The sequence below is a fragment of the Emydura macquarii genome, unplaced genomic scaffold (genome assembly GCF_026122565.2).
Source record: "Emydura macquarii macquarii isolate MOO-44397 ecotype Brisbane River unplaced genomic scaffold, CSIRO-AGI_Emac_v2 contig_2863, whole genome shotgun sequence".
Lineage (NCBI taxonomy): Eukaryota > Metazoa > Chordata > Testudines > Chelidae > Emydura > Emydura macquarii.
This window is the reverse complement of record NW_027133000.1, coordinates 4,152,032-4,170,953: the sequence shown is the minus strand read 5'-3', so window position 1 is coordinate 4,170,953 and position 18,922 is coordinate 4,152,032. Positions and strand designations below refer to the sequence as shown.

At 42.0% G+C, this 18,922-nt stretch overlaps 1 protein-coding gene across 3 annotated transcripts; it reads right to left on the bottom strand.

Moving 5' to 3' along the window:
* Positions 1 to 4,758: 4,758 nt before the first annotated feature.
* Positions 4,759 to 14,376, bottom strand: GAR1 (GAR1 ribonucleoprotein). 3 transcript variants are annotated; one of them, XM_067568236.1, is made up of 7 exons: positions 14,291 to 14,376; positions 11,300 to 11,509; positions 11,062 to 11,216; positions 8,847 to 8,906; positions 8,059 to 8,182; positions 7,060 to 7,140; positions 4,759 to 6,013 (listed from the first exon to the last, which is right to left on the bottom strand). In XM_067568236.1, the coding sequence occupies exons 2-7, from the start codon at positions 11,493 to 11,495 to the stop codon at positions 6,000 to 6,002; spliced, it is 630 nt and encodes a 209-aa protein (XP_067424337.1). In that variant the 5' UTR covers positions 11,496 to 11,509; positions 14,291 to 14,376; the 3' UTR covers positions 4,759 to 5,999. The 3 variants fall into 3 exon arrangements, with proteins under 3 accessions (XP_067424337.1, XP_067424338.1, XP_067424336.1); XM_067568237.1 differs by having other exon boundaries at positions 11,300 to 11,505; positions 14,291 to 14,308; XM_067568235.1 differs by lacking the exon at positions 14,291 to 14,376 and adding an exon at positions 11,655 to 11,720.
* Between the last annotated feature and the right edge of the window lie 4,546 nt (positions 14,377 to 18,922).

Here is an 18,922-nt window from a genome sequence, read left to right as displayed (position 1 = left end):
CCACCTCCCTAGGTAACCCATTCCAGTGCTTCACCACCCTCCTAGTAAAAAACTTTTTCCTAATGTCCAACCTAGACCTCCCGCCCTGCAACTTGAGACCGTTGCTCCTTGTTCTGTCATCTTCCACCCCCGAGAACAGCCTAGCCCCATCCTCCCTGGAACCCCCTTTCAGGTAGTGAAAGGCCGCTAGCAAATCCCCCCTCACTCTTCTCTTTTGCAGATTAAACAAGCCCAGTTCCCTCAGCCTCTCCTCATAAGTCTTGTGCTCCAGCCCCCTAATCATTTTTGTTGCCCTCTGCTGGACTCTTTCGAATTTGTCCACATCCTTTCTGTAGTGGGGGGCCCAAAACTGGACACAATACTCCAAATGTGGCCTCACCAGTGCCGAATAGAGGGGAATAATCACTTCCCTTGATCTGCTAGTAATGCTCCTACTAGTGCAGCCCAATATGCCATTAGCCTTCTTGGCAGTAAGGGCACACTGTTGACACATATCCGGCTTTTTGCCCACTGTAACCCTCAGGTCCTTTTCTGCAAAACTGCTGCCTAGCTAGTCAGTCCCCCAAGTCTGTAGCAGTGCATGGGATTCTTCCGTCCTAAGTGCAGGACTCTGCACTTGTCCTTGTTGAACCTCATCAGATTTCTTTTGGCCCAATCCTCCAATTTGTCTAGGTCACTTTGTATCCTATCCCTACCCTCCAGCGTATCTATCACTCACCCCAGCTTCATGTCATCTGCAATCTTGCTGAGGGTGCAATCCACCCCATCCTCCAGATCATTAATAAAGATGTTGAACAAAACCGGCCCCAACACTGACCCCGGGGCACTCCACTTGTTACCAGTTGCCAACTAGACATCGAGCAATTGATCACTATTTGTTGAGCCTGATGATCTAGCCAGCTTTCTAGCCATTTTATAGTTCATTCATTCAACCTATACTTCTTGAACTTGCTGATAAGAATACTGTCAAAAGAATACTATCAAAAACTTTGCTAAAGTCGAGGTATATCACATCCACCGCATTCCCCACATCCACAGAAGCCAGTCATATCATCATAGAAGGCAATAATATTGGTCAGGCACAACTTGCCCTTGGTGAATCCATGCTGACTGTTCCTGATCACCTTCCTCTCCTACAAGTGCCTCAAAATGGATTCGTTGAGGACCTGCTCCACGACAAGCACTTCCTAATGAGTTAAAAACTCATTAGGAATGTTTGTTACACCAGGTGTTCTTAATAATTGAATTAGAAATTACTTTATTTATAAATCATGTAAACTAAATTTCCATAAAAGAAATTCCACAAGTAATGACATGAGATATCAAAAACAGAACACAGACTGAAATTAAGTGTGGGAAGGCAGTTTTCCTGCCAAAAAGGCATTTTTGTCTTACACCCTATAAAAGGAGAGAGGGTTTGGGAGTTAGTTTGGGAATGACCATCGCCAGCATTCCACCAGTTCCAGAGGAAGAGAACATGGTGCTGTCCTTTCACCATTAACAGGAGGAAAAGTATGTTTTCTTTATGCAGTCTAATATTGTATTAATCTTTGAGGAATATTTTTATTAAATAATTCCATTATATATATTTTTATTAAATAATTTCATGATATATGAATGGTTTTAATTAAATTATTAATAATTGATCCATTAAATAATTGCTGTTATTGTGACATCTCACTTTGTTATTACATTCAAAACACGCAACAATCAAATGAATGGCTGAAACGAGAAAAAACATATCATCCAATATTTTCAAAAGTAGCAATTTTGGGTGCTCAATTTAAATCATCTTAAAGGGGCCTTATTTTTTGAAGGTGGATGCTCAGTGCTTTCTGAAAAGCAGGCCCCTTTGAGATGGCTCAAATTGGACAGCCAAAATTTGAGGTACCTGTGATGGAATGCTAAAACTAAGTAACATACCTTACCTCAGTTGGTACCAGCCACACTTGGCAGTGCATTAAAGTATCTTCAGGAAAACATATATCTTGTATCTCTCTCCATGATGGAAGCTCTGTAACCACTCCAAATCTGGTACAGAGGCCTGACATACTAGTAGCAGCCCTGCAACCCGGTGTGTACAAAGAGTACGACAGCAGCCAAAATTACTAATTGTTTGAAAATCTTGACCATTATAAATATTTTAAGATTATCATTTGATACTTACATAATAGCAGCACTTAGAGACCAACCAATTTGGGGGCCAATTGTGCTAGGTGCTAAACTAATAATGAATGACATACTCTGCCACAAGAACTTAACATACTGCAATTTTTCTCAGTACAAAAAATTATTACGTTATCAAATAAGAGGTTTGCCACCACTTTCCTTCCCCTCGTAAAAGTAATTTGGCTTTGCTTTTATACTACTGAGCAGGTTCTATAGAAGATCATGGAACATCAGTCTGTCAGCTAAACCCATCCCTTCTATTATGCCTAGAGACATGCATTCACTTACATAGGATCTCACACTGCAGCTAGTATCGATGTGATACTTCTTGCCACAAAAGGATAGTATCGATGTTGTACCACTTGTATCGATGTGGTACTTCTTGCCACAAAAGGATTTGAGTCAGTTTTTGGAATGGGGTCAGGGTGGAGGAATTTGTAAGGAGAGAAGAGATGATCGTCTTGGCAATGAAACCACTTTCTCAGCACCCTGCAATCTACATTTTACAAAACCAAACCATAAAATGTGTCTCCTCCATATTGATATCTGATTGAAAACTGCTCTTTGCCTAATTTTTTGGCACAATTTTCAGAAATTCTATAGCTCCTGTAAATTCCATGCAAGTCAACAGAGGTTGCAGGTGATTAGCACCTATAAAGAATAGGCCACTACTATTTCTATTCTAAACAGAATTTCCAACTCAGGCAGTGAAAACATGCAGTCTTTTATACCTAGTCATCAGATAAACTGCAGTTTTCTGATTTGTGTGGCTAGCTAAATGTCACAGAGGCATCATATTGTTTCAGATATCTTATATTCCCAAATAAGGAATTTTCTTCTTAAACTAAGGAAATTCAAAGACAAAAAATGTCAAAAATTAAATTAAGGTTAAGAATACCTATCACTAACTTAGGGATTTAAATTGTTATAAGAACATTTAGCAAAACAAAATAAAAAATCCCAAACCAAGAAATTCAGAATTAAAGCATACAAAAACCCAAATATTTGGATATGCATATGCAAATTCAAAATTAAGTTGCCCAAACTACCTTAAGTAAATAAATAAATAATACTTAGCACTGTGCCTCCCAGACTTTCATGAGAAGAACCAGAAATTCAGGCTACTTTTAGCTATCAATAAGAAATAGTGTTATCAGTGACAAGAAGAACTAGCATGATTTATTCTTAATTACAGGGACTGTGCCACCTCTAGCCTAAATGTCAAAGCCACACCACAGAAAACGTTATTTAAAAAAATTCCTAAATGAAAATAGCTCACTGAAGGCAACTCCTCTGTGAGGGCCAGTCACACCAGATTGCTGGGGGTGCTCAGTACTGTACTAGGCAGTGGGTTGAACCTTCTGATGCTGATCCCAGTTCATTAGATGTAACCTACAATGGAGACATGAATCCAGTTAAGCTAGTGCTCAGGTGCACATTTTTTATCGTGCTTGTAAACTCTAAAGTTCATTGGCTGTTTAAGCCATAGGCTGGAGACTTCTCAAAAGTCCTTAGAAAGTCCATGATCCAAAACCAACATTTTTACAAATAGGGCTGTCAAATAATCGCAGATAACTCAAGCGATGAATGCAAAACAAGTTCACTAGATTAAAAATATTTAGTTTTAATTTTAAAAATTTATTATTTCCTACCACCATGGATAACACCACCATCACAATGGATACTGCCATCCTGTCTGTCAACTCCAACCTCTGTCTACATCTTCATATCCAGACTATATCTAAATCGTGCCAATTATTTCAGTATAACATCTAAGATAGGGCCTTTCCTACCCATTCACAGCTAAAACTCTCATCCAGTTTCTTGTCTTGTCTTATCTTGATTATTGCAACATTCTTCTCTGACCATCACAAATATAAAATTGCTCCATTCATATCCATTCAGAATGCCATTGCAGTTTTCCTAGACTCTTGCTTTGACCACATCAACCCTCTCTTTAAATCATTCCACTGGCTCCCACTTCCCTCTCACAAAAACATTAGCTGCTTATATTCACTTTCAAGGCCCTTTACAGCCGGACCCCACCTTGCCATCATCTCTTATTTGCTATCGAGCCATCAGCATTTGCCTCTGTTCAGACAATAAGGTCAGGCTCCATTGCCCTCTTGTAAAATTTTCAAGCAAGCACCTTTGTGCTTTCTCCCATGTTGCCACATACTTGAGAGGTGCTTTCCAAAACATCCACAAAGCTAACTAACTCTCCTTTGCTGTGATGCCTACAAAACCTTGACTATGATTAGGCTGCTGGTGTGCAGAGACTACTGCTTATCATGCTGACTAACAGTGTCTCACTGTTCCTTGTACTCTTCCATTCTGTTTGTACCCATCTATTACACATAGATGGTAAGCTTCTTGGGGCAGGGACTGTCTTTTTGTTCTGTTTTTGTACAGTGCATAATACAATGAGCTTCAAGTCTACAGCTAAGGCTCCTAGATACTATAGTAATACAAATAATCAATAATTCAACAAGCATAGCAAGGACTGAAAATAAATACGTTAAGAGTGAGCAAGTTAAAAAAAGATATATTTACAATAAAATGAGTTTAATGTTAATGAGAATATAAAGGTATGTTCCACTCCAAAATTTATTTTCTTCCATATTGAGACTGCTGCACAAAACACGTAACTCCAGTTCATTTTGTACACCTCTAGTAAAAGGTTCTCAGTACATGGTATAAATGGTATTGCCAAGTGCTTCCCTTGTTGATTGATAAGAAGATTTTTATAAAATCTTCTTTCATTTTTGCATAAAGGAACTTTTTCAGCCTTATTCTCTTTGCAGGGCTGGAGAATACAGATTGGTTCCCCTCCTCCCCCCAAACTCTGAAGAGCCACAGTAGTTATTAGCATTCCACTCATCCTGTAATGCACATCATTGGACAGGCTTGCCAAAAATTGGATCCATAGAACAAACGCATGCCAGCAATTTGTGGAATCCTGTGCTCTTTTGTGCAACACTTGTCTTACAGCACATCTGCTGCTGAGTGAGTTTAACTAGGATCACATAATTCTCTTATCAATTGCATTAGCACAATGCTGCTGTTCCACCGCTTCGGACACTCAGAAACTCAAAGAGAAAAATAACCAAGGGACATACACTCCTCACCCATTTCATTATCTCACATAATCTGGCACTAAGACTAAGGTGGCCTATAGAAGAACTTGGTATTAACAACCTTGACTTTCCCAAAAGTTACAGGTCCATTTTTAGTTTTAATTAAGAATTCCTTGTTAACCTCCTTTCCTTGCAGAGTATTTTGTACAAATTTTTTATTTTTTAAAAGACAATGTTGAAATATTTGGTTTTTAGACTGCTAGTCACTGAAAATATTCCAAAATAGTAAACAAAAGAAAAAATTAAGCGAGGTACATGGAACATAGAGCATAAAAGACCCAACAATGAAAAGACAGTGAGAACAAAACACGAGTCATGCGTAATACATAGTTATATCTGTGTCCTTAGAGAGTCTGCAGCTTCTTTTTTTACTTCTTCAGTGGATTGTTGTCTTCAAGTTGGAGTAGAAAGTAAACCATTAACTAAAATAGCCTTTCAGAAAGGAAGAATCTAAAAAATATATAAAATATAAAGTCTGCTTCAGATATTTAAAAAAATCTTCAAGTATATTTCAAGTGAAGAATAAAGAGCTGCCTCCAATTCTTCGTCAGTAAACACATCTTCCTCATGTGTTGATAAGTATCCATTAGTTGTAACAATTAATGTTGGCAATATATTTCATTACTTTGGTTTCTCTAAAAACAATTTTTACTTTTCAGGTCCACTAGAAAATTCAGCAGTTAGCTCCACTTTTTAACGTCCTCTACCTGTTTAGAAAGAGAAAAGTGTACATTAAGCAATTCACATCTTGAAGCAAATGTCTGAAGTGTACCAATACTGCACAAATTACTACAGTAAGGAGCCAGCTATTGCTGTATCCATTCGTATGCCCCATTTTTGCTAAAGTTGGTTTTGGTCTTATATAAAAATGCAGAAAACTGAACTTGGTCTAGAGCAGAGGTGGGCAAAATATGGCCCACGGACTGGATCCGGCCCATTTGACACTTTGGTCCGGCCTACCAGGTCCTGGCGCCATGCTGGGAGGCGGGCTGCAGCCCCACGACTCCCTCACCATCTGGGCAGTCCTGCCGCGCACCTGCAGCCACTTGCTTCCTGCCAGGTCCCGGCACGCAGCCACAGCCACCCGCCTGCCCGCTAGTCCCAGCACAAACCTTCAGCCACCAGCCTCCCGCCTGTCCCAGCGCACAGCTTCAATCAATGATGACCAACTTGCAGCTGTGCTCTGCATTGCAACAACAGAAATGACACCTAACTTCACCTCCCTTGTCAATGTCCATCAGAGACTTTCTTCTTCACACTGACTTTCATTTCTTTTTTTTTTTAAACTTCATTTTAATAATAAATGTAAGTTGTAAGGAAAAGTTTCGCATTAGTGAACACTTGTAAAATTGGTAATAACAACACTAAATGGTTTGCAATATGAACTGCTTCCTAAGATAAGCTTTGGATAAACGTGTATTCAGTTAATTGTTATTAAGTTTAATTCCTTTGTTGTGGAAAGAACATAATGGGGTCTTTATACAATAGATGGTGAGGTAATTTCATTAATATAGTAGAAATGTGTGGCCCGTGACGACTTATCAAAATTCATGGAGTGGCCCCTCCGCAAAAATTATTGGTTTAGAGAATCTGTCGTAATGTGCAGAAACTACCATACAGGTAACTTTTTGCATAAAACTATTGGAAGTTTGTGCTTCTTTACAAAACTGATGGCAGAAAAATTAAAGTGCTACTAAGTATTCAATACTTGTTTTACATGTCCTGAAATCTTTTTTTTAAACAGCACTCTTACCCCTAAAACCACGGCCACCACCTCTACCACCACCTCTTCCTCCTCTGAAGCCTCCACCACCTCTTCCTCCTCTGAAGCCACCTGCAAAAAGAAATTAAGTTTTGAGAAGTTCATTTGCAAATCCATTCTGTACTAAGAATGCAACAAGTTACTGCAAAAACATCTTCTCTATGTGAAAATGCAACAAAAATAACTGTTAATGCAAGCAAGGTTTAGTGTCACCCCAGTTTCCTGCCTCCTTCTCCATGAGCCACCTCAATACCTGTCCAAAAATACCAGAAGGCATTTATCAAAAACAAAACGTATTTGGAGTTACTAGATTTTGGACAGAGAGCCAAAACATGCTAGATTATTTAAAAAGTAAACAGGTAAAGTTTTCAAGACACCGTAACTTTCAAACTGATGTTTTACATGAAATGTCTTATATTATCTAACAGTGGAGGAGATGCAAAATACAAAGTTTCAGAGCAATTTTTTCTTTTTGGGAAGGTAGGTGTTTGTGTGTGCAAATGCATGTCAGAGAAAAATCAGTCTTTTAATCAGAAACCTAGCTTCAACCTAACCTGTGGAACGGCTACCACATTGAAGTTAAATGTAATAGAGATGGAAGAGATCTAATAGATCAACCAACTCCACATCCCAAAGCAGTTATATTCACTATATTCAAGTATTTAGTCCAACCTAGATTTAAAATGTGTTATGAAATGGAGCTTTTGCCATTAACTTTGGGAGTATATTCCATTATCTAATAGATTTTACCTCTGAAAAATTATCACTGGTATTCACTAAGTTTTCTTTTTCTTAATTTCATGCTTTTGTTTCTTTAATGAGTCATACTTTACCAGTTTTCACTGTGGTATCAAGTAGAAAAATATGTATAAAATGTGTATTTATTTTAAAATATACTAATAAAGTACAACAATTTACTTGAGTGCTTGCTTGGCTGTAGGTTTTGATAAAAAAATCTGCTGTAATTTTTTTTTTTAAATAAACACTTACCTCCACCTCTACCTCCTCCTCGTCCACGTCCCCCTCTACCTCCTCCTCTTGGAGCGCCTTTCTCACCTGGAGGCCTTGGCAAAAACCTTTGCAAAGGCAACAACTTTGCTGGGTCAATATAAAACTGCAGGACAAAAGCACTGTTACGCTTCAGGAACAGCATGACATTAGTCCAATATTCAATACTTTTCTCCCTCTCTTGGAAGAATTTGAGCTTATTTTTTCTTAATATCATCAGCATTTTAAAGTCTTTTTTTGCAAAGAGCAACACCCAAAACTTTTAAAAATGTGTCAAGATCAGAAAATTATTTCAGTAACCAGAGTAAGATTTTAAAAAATTACCTTTAAAAAAAAAAAAAAAAAAAAAAAAAGATAGCTAAAAATATGTGTATGTGAGAGCAGACAGGAAATGTAAATGAACACAAAATTCTCATAAGCCAGTTAACTATCAGTGATAACAGAGAACTACTAACTAGAGAAAGTAACAGATTCAAAAATTTTGGTTAGAGTGTCATGTAAAAAAAAAAATTGAATTCCTTATATGAGATTAAATGTATATTAAACAAATGCACAACACAAAATTAGTTGTTTACTGCATATGCATTTTATAAGGTCCTAATTAAACATGCACTCCAGTGTTTTTCACTTCAATTATTAAATATATTTTTAGACTATGTGGTAACAGGAAATTCAGACTATGTAAAGGTTTATTTGGAAATTCTTCATAAGGTTATATTTTCCTCTCTCACTGAATGTATCAGAATTGTATTGCATATTAATAAACTCACCTTTTGTAATTTTTTAAAGGAGGAAGCCTTCATGTTCTCTGACAGTTTAACTGAAAAATACTGTTAATTTTCTTAAGGAACATAAAGGGTAACTTAACTGCATTTATAAGTCTCTGTATAAATGGATAAATGCTGGTATTCTATCAATTTAAATCATAGTTGTGATTTTTTTTAATTACTTTTACATTTATGATTACTGTAACAAAGATTAGAGAGAAATATTTCTATTCTTTTTCAGTTTACATTGTGCATTTGACAGCATTTTGTGGACATAGTTTCTTCCTTCTGTATTAAGGTTTAACCCAGCAACACACCAACAGGGGAAAGACAAAACGGTAAGTGGTAATGGTAAAAAGATATTTCATAACCACACATTTGGCAGGGGAAGAGACTAGACTTGAACAGAGCAGTATCCTTTTAGCTTTACTCATAGCTCTGGTATCTTGACAAAATTCAAGATTGAGACAATGAAAAATTAATGAGTTGCAGATTCTAGGTCATTCTTTTTTTAACTTAGGAATGTATATGCAACTAGGAGAAAACTGTTCCTGAAACTCAAGTACAATCCTGACACAAATAGTAAGTTAGTGAGTTAATACATTCAGGCCAATATTCTCAAAAGAGGGTGCCAAAAATTAGGCACTAAATATGGACCTATAAGCTTAAGTGTCCTGATTTTCAAATATACTCAACACCCCATTTCCCATTGAGAACTGCAAAGAGGTCTGCATGTTTGAAAAGCCAGAACACTCAGTTAGGTTCCTGAATACGGATTTAGGAGCTTAACTTCAAGCAGCCATAGTAAGTGAAAAAAAGGGAGGGAGAATATTTAGCAGTAAAACTATAAAGGAGACAAATCTATCAAACATACTTTGTAGGTTTCTGCTTCTGTCTAAGCCCCTTTTGTACCAATTACGAATACCATCAACAGTACTAGGTGAAAAAAGCAGCAAAACTAAGTCATGACCCACACATAATCTAGAGTAATTTGGAATTGGAATACCATATTAATTTGGTATACCATATTGGAATACCATATTAATGTCTAAAACACACGTTAGTGCAGCCTATTGAATACAGTATTTTCACGCATACATAGGTTAGTATTTGTTTAAATATACTTTGAATTAATGAACAAATTAATGGATTGTTAATAATCTTTAAAGCAGATTAAGCATCCAGTGATCCTTTATATCCTATAAAGGAAGCAAATAAAAAAAGATATGGGGAAAATGAGAAATGAAAGTCAACCAACTTGTCTAAGGTCACACATGGTGGCAGAAGATCCTGACTCCAAAACACAAACTTTTAAGTCCTCAATACCACCTATATTTGGATAGTCCACATCTGTAAGTGGAGTCCCCTTTGCCAGGTATTGATAATAGGATTAAATCATTCTAATTATCAGCTCTTTAAAAAAAGCTCAACCAACTCCATTTCCACCACACCACACAAAAAACTGCCACCAGGAAAAACCCTAGTGCCTGCCTGTCTTGTTCTATCACTTCAGCCCGAAAGTTAGTCTGTTTTAACATATGGATTCTCTGCTGCCCATGTGGAAACATCATCTTTCCTCCTCCTGCAGCGTGCCCTTCAGTGGATCCATACACAAGTTTTCACAGAAATTTGGGATGACCCAGACTTATAACAGTGGCAGTTTTATAAATGGCAAGTGCCATCCTTGTGGTTCACAGCAAAAGGAAAAACACTAAGCAATGTAAGGACCCACCAAAAAACAACGAGAGTCCTGTAGCACTTTAACAACTAACAAATTTATCTATTTATAGTACTTTTATTAGGCACAAGTCAAGAAAAAAGAATTCAGTCTTCCACCAGTCTCCAAAACAAAGAGGCTAAGGGCTTCTCTAACAGGAAAGTTATAGCAATACAAGTTAAGGTGTGAACTGAAACCAATATAATCATGGTGGTAAAACTCCTCTTCTGTAAAACTCCACTTACCATAGTATAAGAGTGCCTTTTTTTTTTTTTTAAAGTTTAGCTTACCTCACTTTGGAAGGAGTTTAAGGTAAATCAAAAAAAGCCCCTCTGATGCCAAAATAAGAGTGTCCACACAGGGAGCTATATAGGTATATCAGTTTGACTAGTAAACATTCTTGTGTACACAAGCCCAATGCTATTTTGAAATGGCAGAGCAATTCTCTTCAGTAACTGGCTTTACCACAAATATTCAGAACAATCTACTTTTGAAGGATACAAAGTCTCTTAGCTGTCCAAATATTTCATCCACTTTGCCAATCTGCTCTTTATTATCCAAGTAAACTGGTGCATTGAAATAAGGCACTCTGTTTTCTTCTGTTGTACATTTACAAACTATGTCATCTTCACAAGGATGCATGAACTCTCCCAAAACTGCAGTAAGAAAAAAAAGATATACTGAAAACTAGAACATTCATTCCAAATTAAAATAAACACAATCTCTTGGTATAACTTACTAACTACACTTTCAGGAGGTCCTTGGTCATATCCTCCTCTGTTGAAACCTCCACGTCCACGACCAAAGCCACCTCCTCCACCACGACTGAAGCCACCTCTTCCTCCTCCACCACGATTGAAGCCACCTCTTCCTCCTCCACCCCGATTGAAGCCTCCTCGTCCTCCTCCACCACCTCCTCTCCCTCGAAAAGACATGTTCTACCTGCTAACTGGGGGAGAAAGGGGGAAAAGTCAGACAATTAAAAGCAACAGTCAAGGGCGCCCCATGCCTCACTAAATTTCCAAGTTAGATAAGATCCCAGAGTACTATACAACTTGGTTTGCAGATTTAACACTTATTGATTTGGCTCTTACCTGAAATATATGTTCATTCGTCAACTCAAAATTCCATTGAAAATTAAAGCTACTGCAAAGTCCATACTGCAAAGTTCATAGAAACAGAAGGGAAGGCAAGGATTTTAGATTAGACTTTTAAACACACAGTGCTGTCCATCTGTATATATCAAATAGCTTGAGATGACAAACTTTTCTCTCTTCTGTTTCTATGAATGGACATTACAATAGATTTCAGCTATGGTACAAATTAATGATTGTCACAAAACAAGCATGACAGATTTAGCACACATTTGTATTTTTTATTCTGAGTGTTCCCAAAATGAATCTCAATTACTATAAGCTAAGTAAGAGTATAGAGAGACCAATATTTCATCCACTTGCCAATCCTAGTGGAGATGAGGCAGTTATAGTTTTCATCGGAGTAGGCAGGACGAATTAGGGTATATCTAACACTGCGATAAAAGACATGCAGCAGCAAGTTTCAGAGCCCTGATCAACTGACTCGAGGCTGCAGAGCTAAAAATAGCAGTGTAGACATTTGGGCTTGGGTTGGGGGATCTCAGAATCCGAGCTTCAGCCCAAGCATTAATGCTGCTATTTTTAGCCTCCCAGCACGAGCCCAAGTCAGTTGACCTGAGCTCTGAAACTTGTTCCAATGGGTCTTTTATTGCAGTGTAGACTTACCGTTAGGATATGTCTACAATGCAATTAGACACCCACAGCCGGCCTGTGCCAACTGACACAGTAGCAAGTTTCAGAACCCAGGACATGGAGCTCCAGTTAAGGGGCAGTGTAAATTTTCAGACCTTCCCATCTTGCTGTGTCCTAGAGCCCAGGCTCCAGCCCAAGCCTGAACATCTACACCACAATTAAACAGACCTAAGAAATTAAGTCAGCTGGCATGGGCCAGCCATACATTTTTAATTGCCAGATAGACATATCCTTAGAGACAGCAGGATCCTAGCGTTTACCTTGATGTAGTAACTCCAGGGAAGACTACAAACGGCCTCATCTGCACTATGAGTGTAGCACAAGTTAACTGAATGGAGCTGATACATCTTTCCCTGGGGCAGACACAGACAGATGCGACTTCAGCATCTTCCACACTAGGGGTTCCACATGCTAGCCTAAGACCTGCTGAGCTGAGGCATTATTAGTAACATAGATGATGGGGTTTAGGGTAGCCAACTGTAAATTTACAGACACTCAGTAAAAAAAATGTACAATTTTTACACTGTCCGTAAACACATAAATAATGAAAATGTCTGTGAAATTGGGTAGAAAACATATTGTATTTTGACACTGATTGTCATCATTCAGAATCACTTTTTGTATCATAAAACTACACTGACCATGACTTTATCAGTTTTCGGTTTTCTATTATTGCACACGCCCAAAGAACTTGATTGATCAATTAACTTCAGCTAAAACAATTGTGTAATTCCGAATTCCTGTATACAGAATATCACGAGTACACACTTTTGTGACATTATTGTATGGTTTATAGTATTTTTAGTGATGTCAGTAGAAAGTATACCCTGTCAATTAAAAAAAAAAAAAAAAAAATCAATTTCAGTTCTCCATATCAGTAAAAACTAAAATGCATGGTTGACAACCTCTCATAGCTGGTGCTAGCCCACTGGGGGCCCTAAGCAGGAATATTTTGGGGAGCAGCCCCGATACTAAAACAGGCAAGTTCTTAAATAAAAAACAAATGGAAGGCCCCCTTAAGATGGGCCCTAATTGCTTACTCCGCTTATGCCTAGCACAGACACTGGGTTTACTGATCAGCACATCCCTTTGGTAAGCACACATGGGGCTACGCCTACAGCGCAGGTTCAGCCACAGCAGCGGCTTGGCCTCACCCAGGGTCGAGCCCAGACTCCTGGGTTCTCTCCCTGGCTCTCCCCAACACGGGGACGGGGTAGGGGCAGGGGTCTGTGCTCCACTCACGGCATCCCCCGCCGCAGGCGGAGCGATAGGCCGAGCAGACCCCACGCGATTGTCCATTTCGGTGCTCGGGCAGGGTGAATGGCCTCGAAGAGCGAGAGCGTTCAATCGCACGCAGCCCCCAGACCGGGGGATGGGAGAGGTGTCCCTGAGATACGATGGGGGCGGGGCGGGGCGCTCTGAGGTGCTGCGATGGGACCCAGCCAAGACCCGGGCGGGGCTCGAGGTGCTACTAACCCAGGCAGACCCGGGGGATGGGGGGGAGGGGCTTGAGATACGATCATGGGACCAGGCGAGACCCGAGGGCGGGGTTTGAGGTGCGATGGTAACCCAGCTGGGGGGCGGGGGGGCTTGAGGTGCGATGGGACCCGTCACCGAGCCCAGGGAGCCGGGCAGGGGAGATGCTTGAGGTGCGAGGAGAGGGTTCAGTATTTAGTCCCAATAGACCAGGGTCTGGCCCTGGCGGCGGGGGGGAATTCGGCGGCGGCGGGGTTCCGTGGGAGGACCTCAGCCGTCTTCCGCCTACCACCATCAGGCCCTTAGCAGAAAAAAGGTTCCCCACCCCTGCAATAGACCGTTATTCAAAGAGCTTCGACCCCACACGTGACGCATCCAACTGGGGGAAAGCAGCGACCACCCCCAGCGCCGCGGGCTTGCAATGTCCCCCACCCCGCACTCGCACTCGCACTCGCACTCACCCTCACCCTCAGGAGGAGGCGGCAGCAGCACGTGGCTCCATACAGGCCGGGCCAGCAGCAGCGGGCCGCTACCGATGACGTCAACAAACCGTGACCGGAAAGGGGGGCGGGCGCGCGCGCATCCGGAAACCAACACCCGGATCCTCTTCCTCAGCCAATCCCAGGGGCAGACAGGCGGGTCTGCCGTAAAGCAAAGAGCCGTTTTTGCAACGCGGACTGGGAGAGAGGGTGTCGCGACACTTTTACGTCTGTTAAGTTTACGACAGTTTGGAGGCCGCCCGCTAGGCGGCTGCCGAGCAACGACAAGTGAGCGGCGAGCGCTCGGTACTCAGCCCGCCCGCGCAGTACGCCTGAAACGGGCTGAGAGAGTTACTGTTGCGAGAGAGAAAGCCTCCCCTCCCCTGCACGTCCCAGCCCGCGGGCCCTCGGCTATGACTGGCGCCCAGTCTCCCTGAGCGGCCGGTGACTCGAAGCAGGCGGCGCGCGGGGAGAGTAGAGAGGCGCATGCGCACGTGTGGTGGGTGCTGGCGCGGAACCCCGTCTCCCAGCAACCGAACCTCAGTCCCGCGCGCTCTGGCTGTTGGCTGCCTGCAGCCTGCTCTCAGCGGTGCCGGCTGCCAAGGTGCCAGGCAGGCGACCCCTGAGCGGCTGGGGCTGGGCCACAGGCTTAGCTGTTGTGCTTTGACGTCACACTTTGCCCTGCTGCAGCAGTATGGGCATGTCAGTGGGCCGTGGCCAGCCTGCCAGAGCGAGACACGGGGGTGCACGTGCAGGAAGGCACCAAGAATCAACTAAACAGGCCCAGCAAATGGGTGATTTCAGTCAACGCTGCCAGGCCAGGCCCTTTGACGCAGCCCCACTTGACAGTCTCATAAGCAAACTCTGGAGTAGCTGGAGTGACAGTTAGGTGGGGGCACAACGGTACTTATAAAAGTTGTGGGTGACACCAAGCTGGGCGGGGGAACATGACAGGCATGATTAGGATTCAAAATGATCATGATAAATTGGAGAATGGGTCTGAAATCACTGCAATGAAATTCAGTAAAGGCAAATTCAAAATGCTACACTTGCAAAGAAAAAAAGTAATGCAGAAAAAGATCTGGAGGTTACAGCGAATCACAAACCCAGCCCTCTTCTACAGCATGGTTTCTCAGCCTGTGGTACTCGTACCCTTGGAGGGTATGCGAGACACAGCCAGGGGGTACATGGCGAAAAACCCAGTGAAGGGAGCAGGGCAGCAGCCGCTGGCTTTTTGGGAACCCAAGTGGCAGCCACCTATGTCCCACCTGGTCCCAGCTCCCAGGTGGGAGCCTGGCAGCAGCCTCTTGTGCTTTGTGAGCTGGGCTGGCAGCTAGGTGGCTGCCAATCATGCCCCGGCTCTGAGCCCAGAGACAGCCTCCCACACCCTGGCTTGAAGATGGGCAGCAGTTGTCCACATCCCCGGGTCCCAGCCTGCGTGGAAGTCTCCTCTACCCCAGCTCAGATTGGGTGGTAGTTGCCCACTTCCCAGGCTGACAGCCAGGCAGCAGCTCTCCTCTCCAGCTCAAAGCCCCTGCAGAGAAAGCAGGTGTCAATTTATTTGTCAATTTCACTGCTGTAGCTGAGCGGTGAAATTGACAACCCCAGATTTTACCCCTATAAAAATGTTAAGAGGGGCCCACACAGTGTGATTTGCCCCAGGCCGCACCCCCCTAGGGATGGCCATGGAGAGTGCTGCTATCTACTCTGGTGGGCCGCTAGTGCCTGCTCATACCTCACAAGTTCCCACCTGTGTGAGAACACTGTGACCCTGCCATCAGGCCATACTGATTGGCTGGCGTTGACCTTTGCTCCTATATGACTGAAGGGCAGGAGGAAGGAGGGGAGAAACAGCAGGGGGTTTTATAATCTGCCACAGCCACACAGCATTGCAGAACTGAGAATTCTCTTGCTTTATGAGAAATACAGTCGTCCAGCGGTAAAGGGGGAAAAGATTGTATTTCTCAAAGTGGAAAACTGAGTGTTGGGGTACTTACTAAAATTTTCAGTAGTTAGGGAGTACTTGCTACTTAAAAGGTTGAGAAACACTGTTCTACAGTTCAAATTTATGTCAGTAAAACTATGTTGCTCAGGGGTGTGGAAAATCCATACCCATGAGTGACATAGTTATACTGACCTAATTCCTGATATGGACAGCACTGTGTCAATATATGAGGGCTTCTCCCATAAGCATAGCTACTGCCTCTCGGAGAGGTGGAGAACCTACACCAATGGGAGAAGGTAGGTAGCAACTTCACTAAGCCCTGGTGCAGTGCTTTAAGGGTAGACAAGCTCTGACTAGGAAACGAGAGTGATGCTGTTGCAAAAAAGACTGATTTCATTCTTGGGTGTCTTAATAGGAGTGTCATTCATAAAACAGGAGGTAATTGTTCTGCCATTATTAAACAGTGGTGAGGCCTCAGGTGGACTATTGTATCCTGTTTTGAGCACCACACTTTTAAAAGAGTGAAACTGGAGAGAGACAAGAGTAACAAAAATGATAAGAGGTTTAGAAAACATGACCACTGAGAAAAGGTTGAAAAAATTGGGCAAGAAGAGAAGGCTAAAGGGGGATGTCATAACATACATATGAAAAGGTTGCTATAAAGAAGATAGTCTCCACATTTGCCAAGGGTTGGACAAAAAGTAATTGGCTTAGTTTGCAGCAAGGGAGATTCAGGTAGATATTAGGAAAAACCTTCTAACTGTAAGCACTGAAACAGGTTACCCGGAGAGCTTGTGGATTCTGCCTCAGCCTGGGGAGGCGGGTGGACTAGATGACCTTTTGAGGTCCCATCTAGCCATATATTTCTATAATTCTAACACGCTCAAAAAGAAATCTAAACAATTTCAAATAATCATATTAACCCAGTAGTTTGCATTCCCCCATTTCTGCCCTGACCTCCCTCTTGATATTTGTTGTTGGCACAATCACATTTTCTTGTTTTTAAAAATGTGTTTCTCTCCCCTGTTGCTGTTTGAAAGACCCTTACAAGGAGCAAGGGAATCTGTGTAAAGGCCCTGATCCTGCAAACATACGCTAGCAGTATCACACTGAAGTCCCATTGAATTGTGAAATTCTGGACATAGCTAAGAACTTGGGTTTCAACTACAGCTAATGGCAACAGCTGTTGTGCAATATTTTCTCTCATCCTTGTTTAAGCTTGAATAAGCTTTGGGACTGCATTTGTATGATTAAAGAAAAAAGTCATATCAGAGCCATAATGGACTCTGACAAAACCTGCCTGATTTGCGTGTACGATAGAGCCCACAACCTTCTCCAATCTCATTGCGAGAACTTTTGCCTATATTTTAATATCACTGTGAATAAGTGATACGGGCCTGTAATTGGAACATAGCATGGCATATCTTCCCAGTTTAGGAATAATCGATAAAAAAGTTTCCCTGGGTGTAGGGGGAAGGGTGCTCTGCTCTCCAGAAGTGATTCAAACAGTTCAAGCATCTTGACAGGCAGGAGTTCAAGGAAGTGTCTATAGAACTTGGCAGAGAAGCCATCCAGCCTATTGGCTTTCCCCACTTTCATTTTCTTAATTTCCTCAATTAACTTGTCCTCCATTTAGGGGAGCATAAAGGCTTCCATGCTGTGCAGCTGTAATTTCTGATCATATAATATTTTTTTTTAAAATTGATCCAAAACAAAGCATGTGTGGAGGGGTTTGTCTCCAATTGCTAAGATCATTATAAATATTAAAGTACTCTTCATTAATATCTTTAGGTGCATGGAAGCATATATTTGGCCTTTTCCCTGTTCTATTTAAATGCTCTTTGCAAGTTCAAGCAGATCTGAGATGGTAAGGATCAGGCCTGAAGCTTCCTTTATAGTTCTCTAGCAGGCTAATAGTTTCTTGACAGCAGACATCACAGCAGGGGCTTTCCCAGATGAAGAATAGGCAGTGTATACTGTTGCTTTGAAACTAAACTTGTTTCCTATGTATACAGACGTAAACTAATTAATGAATTAATTAACATAAAGCAATTATCTATTCAAACTATTAAGGCATTCCATTATGGCACAGATAATTTAAACTGAAAACAATGTAAATGTAACCCTTCTGCCAGACAGAGTCAGCAGCAGCAAGGGCTGGGTTCTATATCTAGGGGTCCCTGTCAATGATACAACACCAAACTCACTCGAGCCCCCACCCAGTCACCTGGGAAATCACACACTATCCCCTGGGCGCCCCAAAGGGCAATACTTACCCTCTCACAAGCACAGAGTCTGAGTGTAGAAAGTAAACCTTTTAATAACAGAAAGGAAGTAGCACAGCACTGGTTTGGGAAACAGTGCAAACAGAATTCATGAACTCAATGAGCCAAACCCATCCCAGAGTATGGGGCGTGTCCTTCACCTCTCCCTTCTTGCTTTCCCCTGTACTGACCATCGTAGTTGCAATGTCCATCTCTCGGTCAGGGCTCAGCCAGTCCCCCTATGCAGGCTCCTGTCCGACACAGGCTTGACCAGGCCCCCTCCGCTGCTGTCTCCTACCGCCTTTGGGCCTCTCTGAGTCCCCGACCGCTGGCGACAACCCGCCTGGCTCCCGCTGACCCTGGCGCTGACCACATCTGGCTCCTGCCAACTGCTGGCGCCAACTGCGCCTG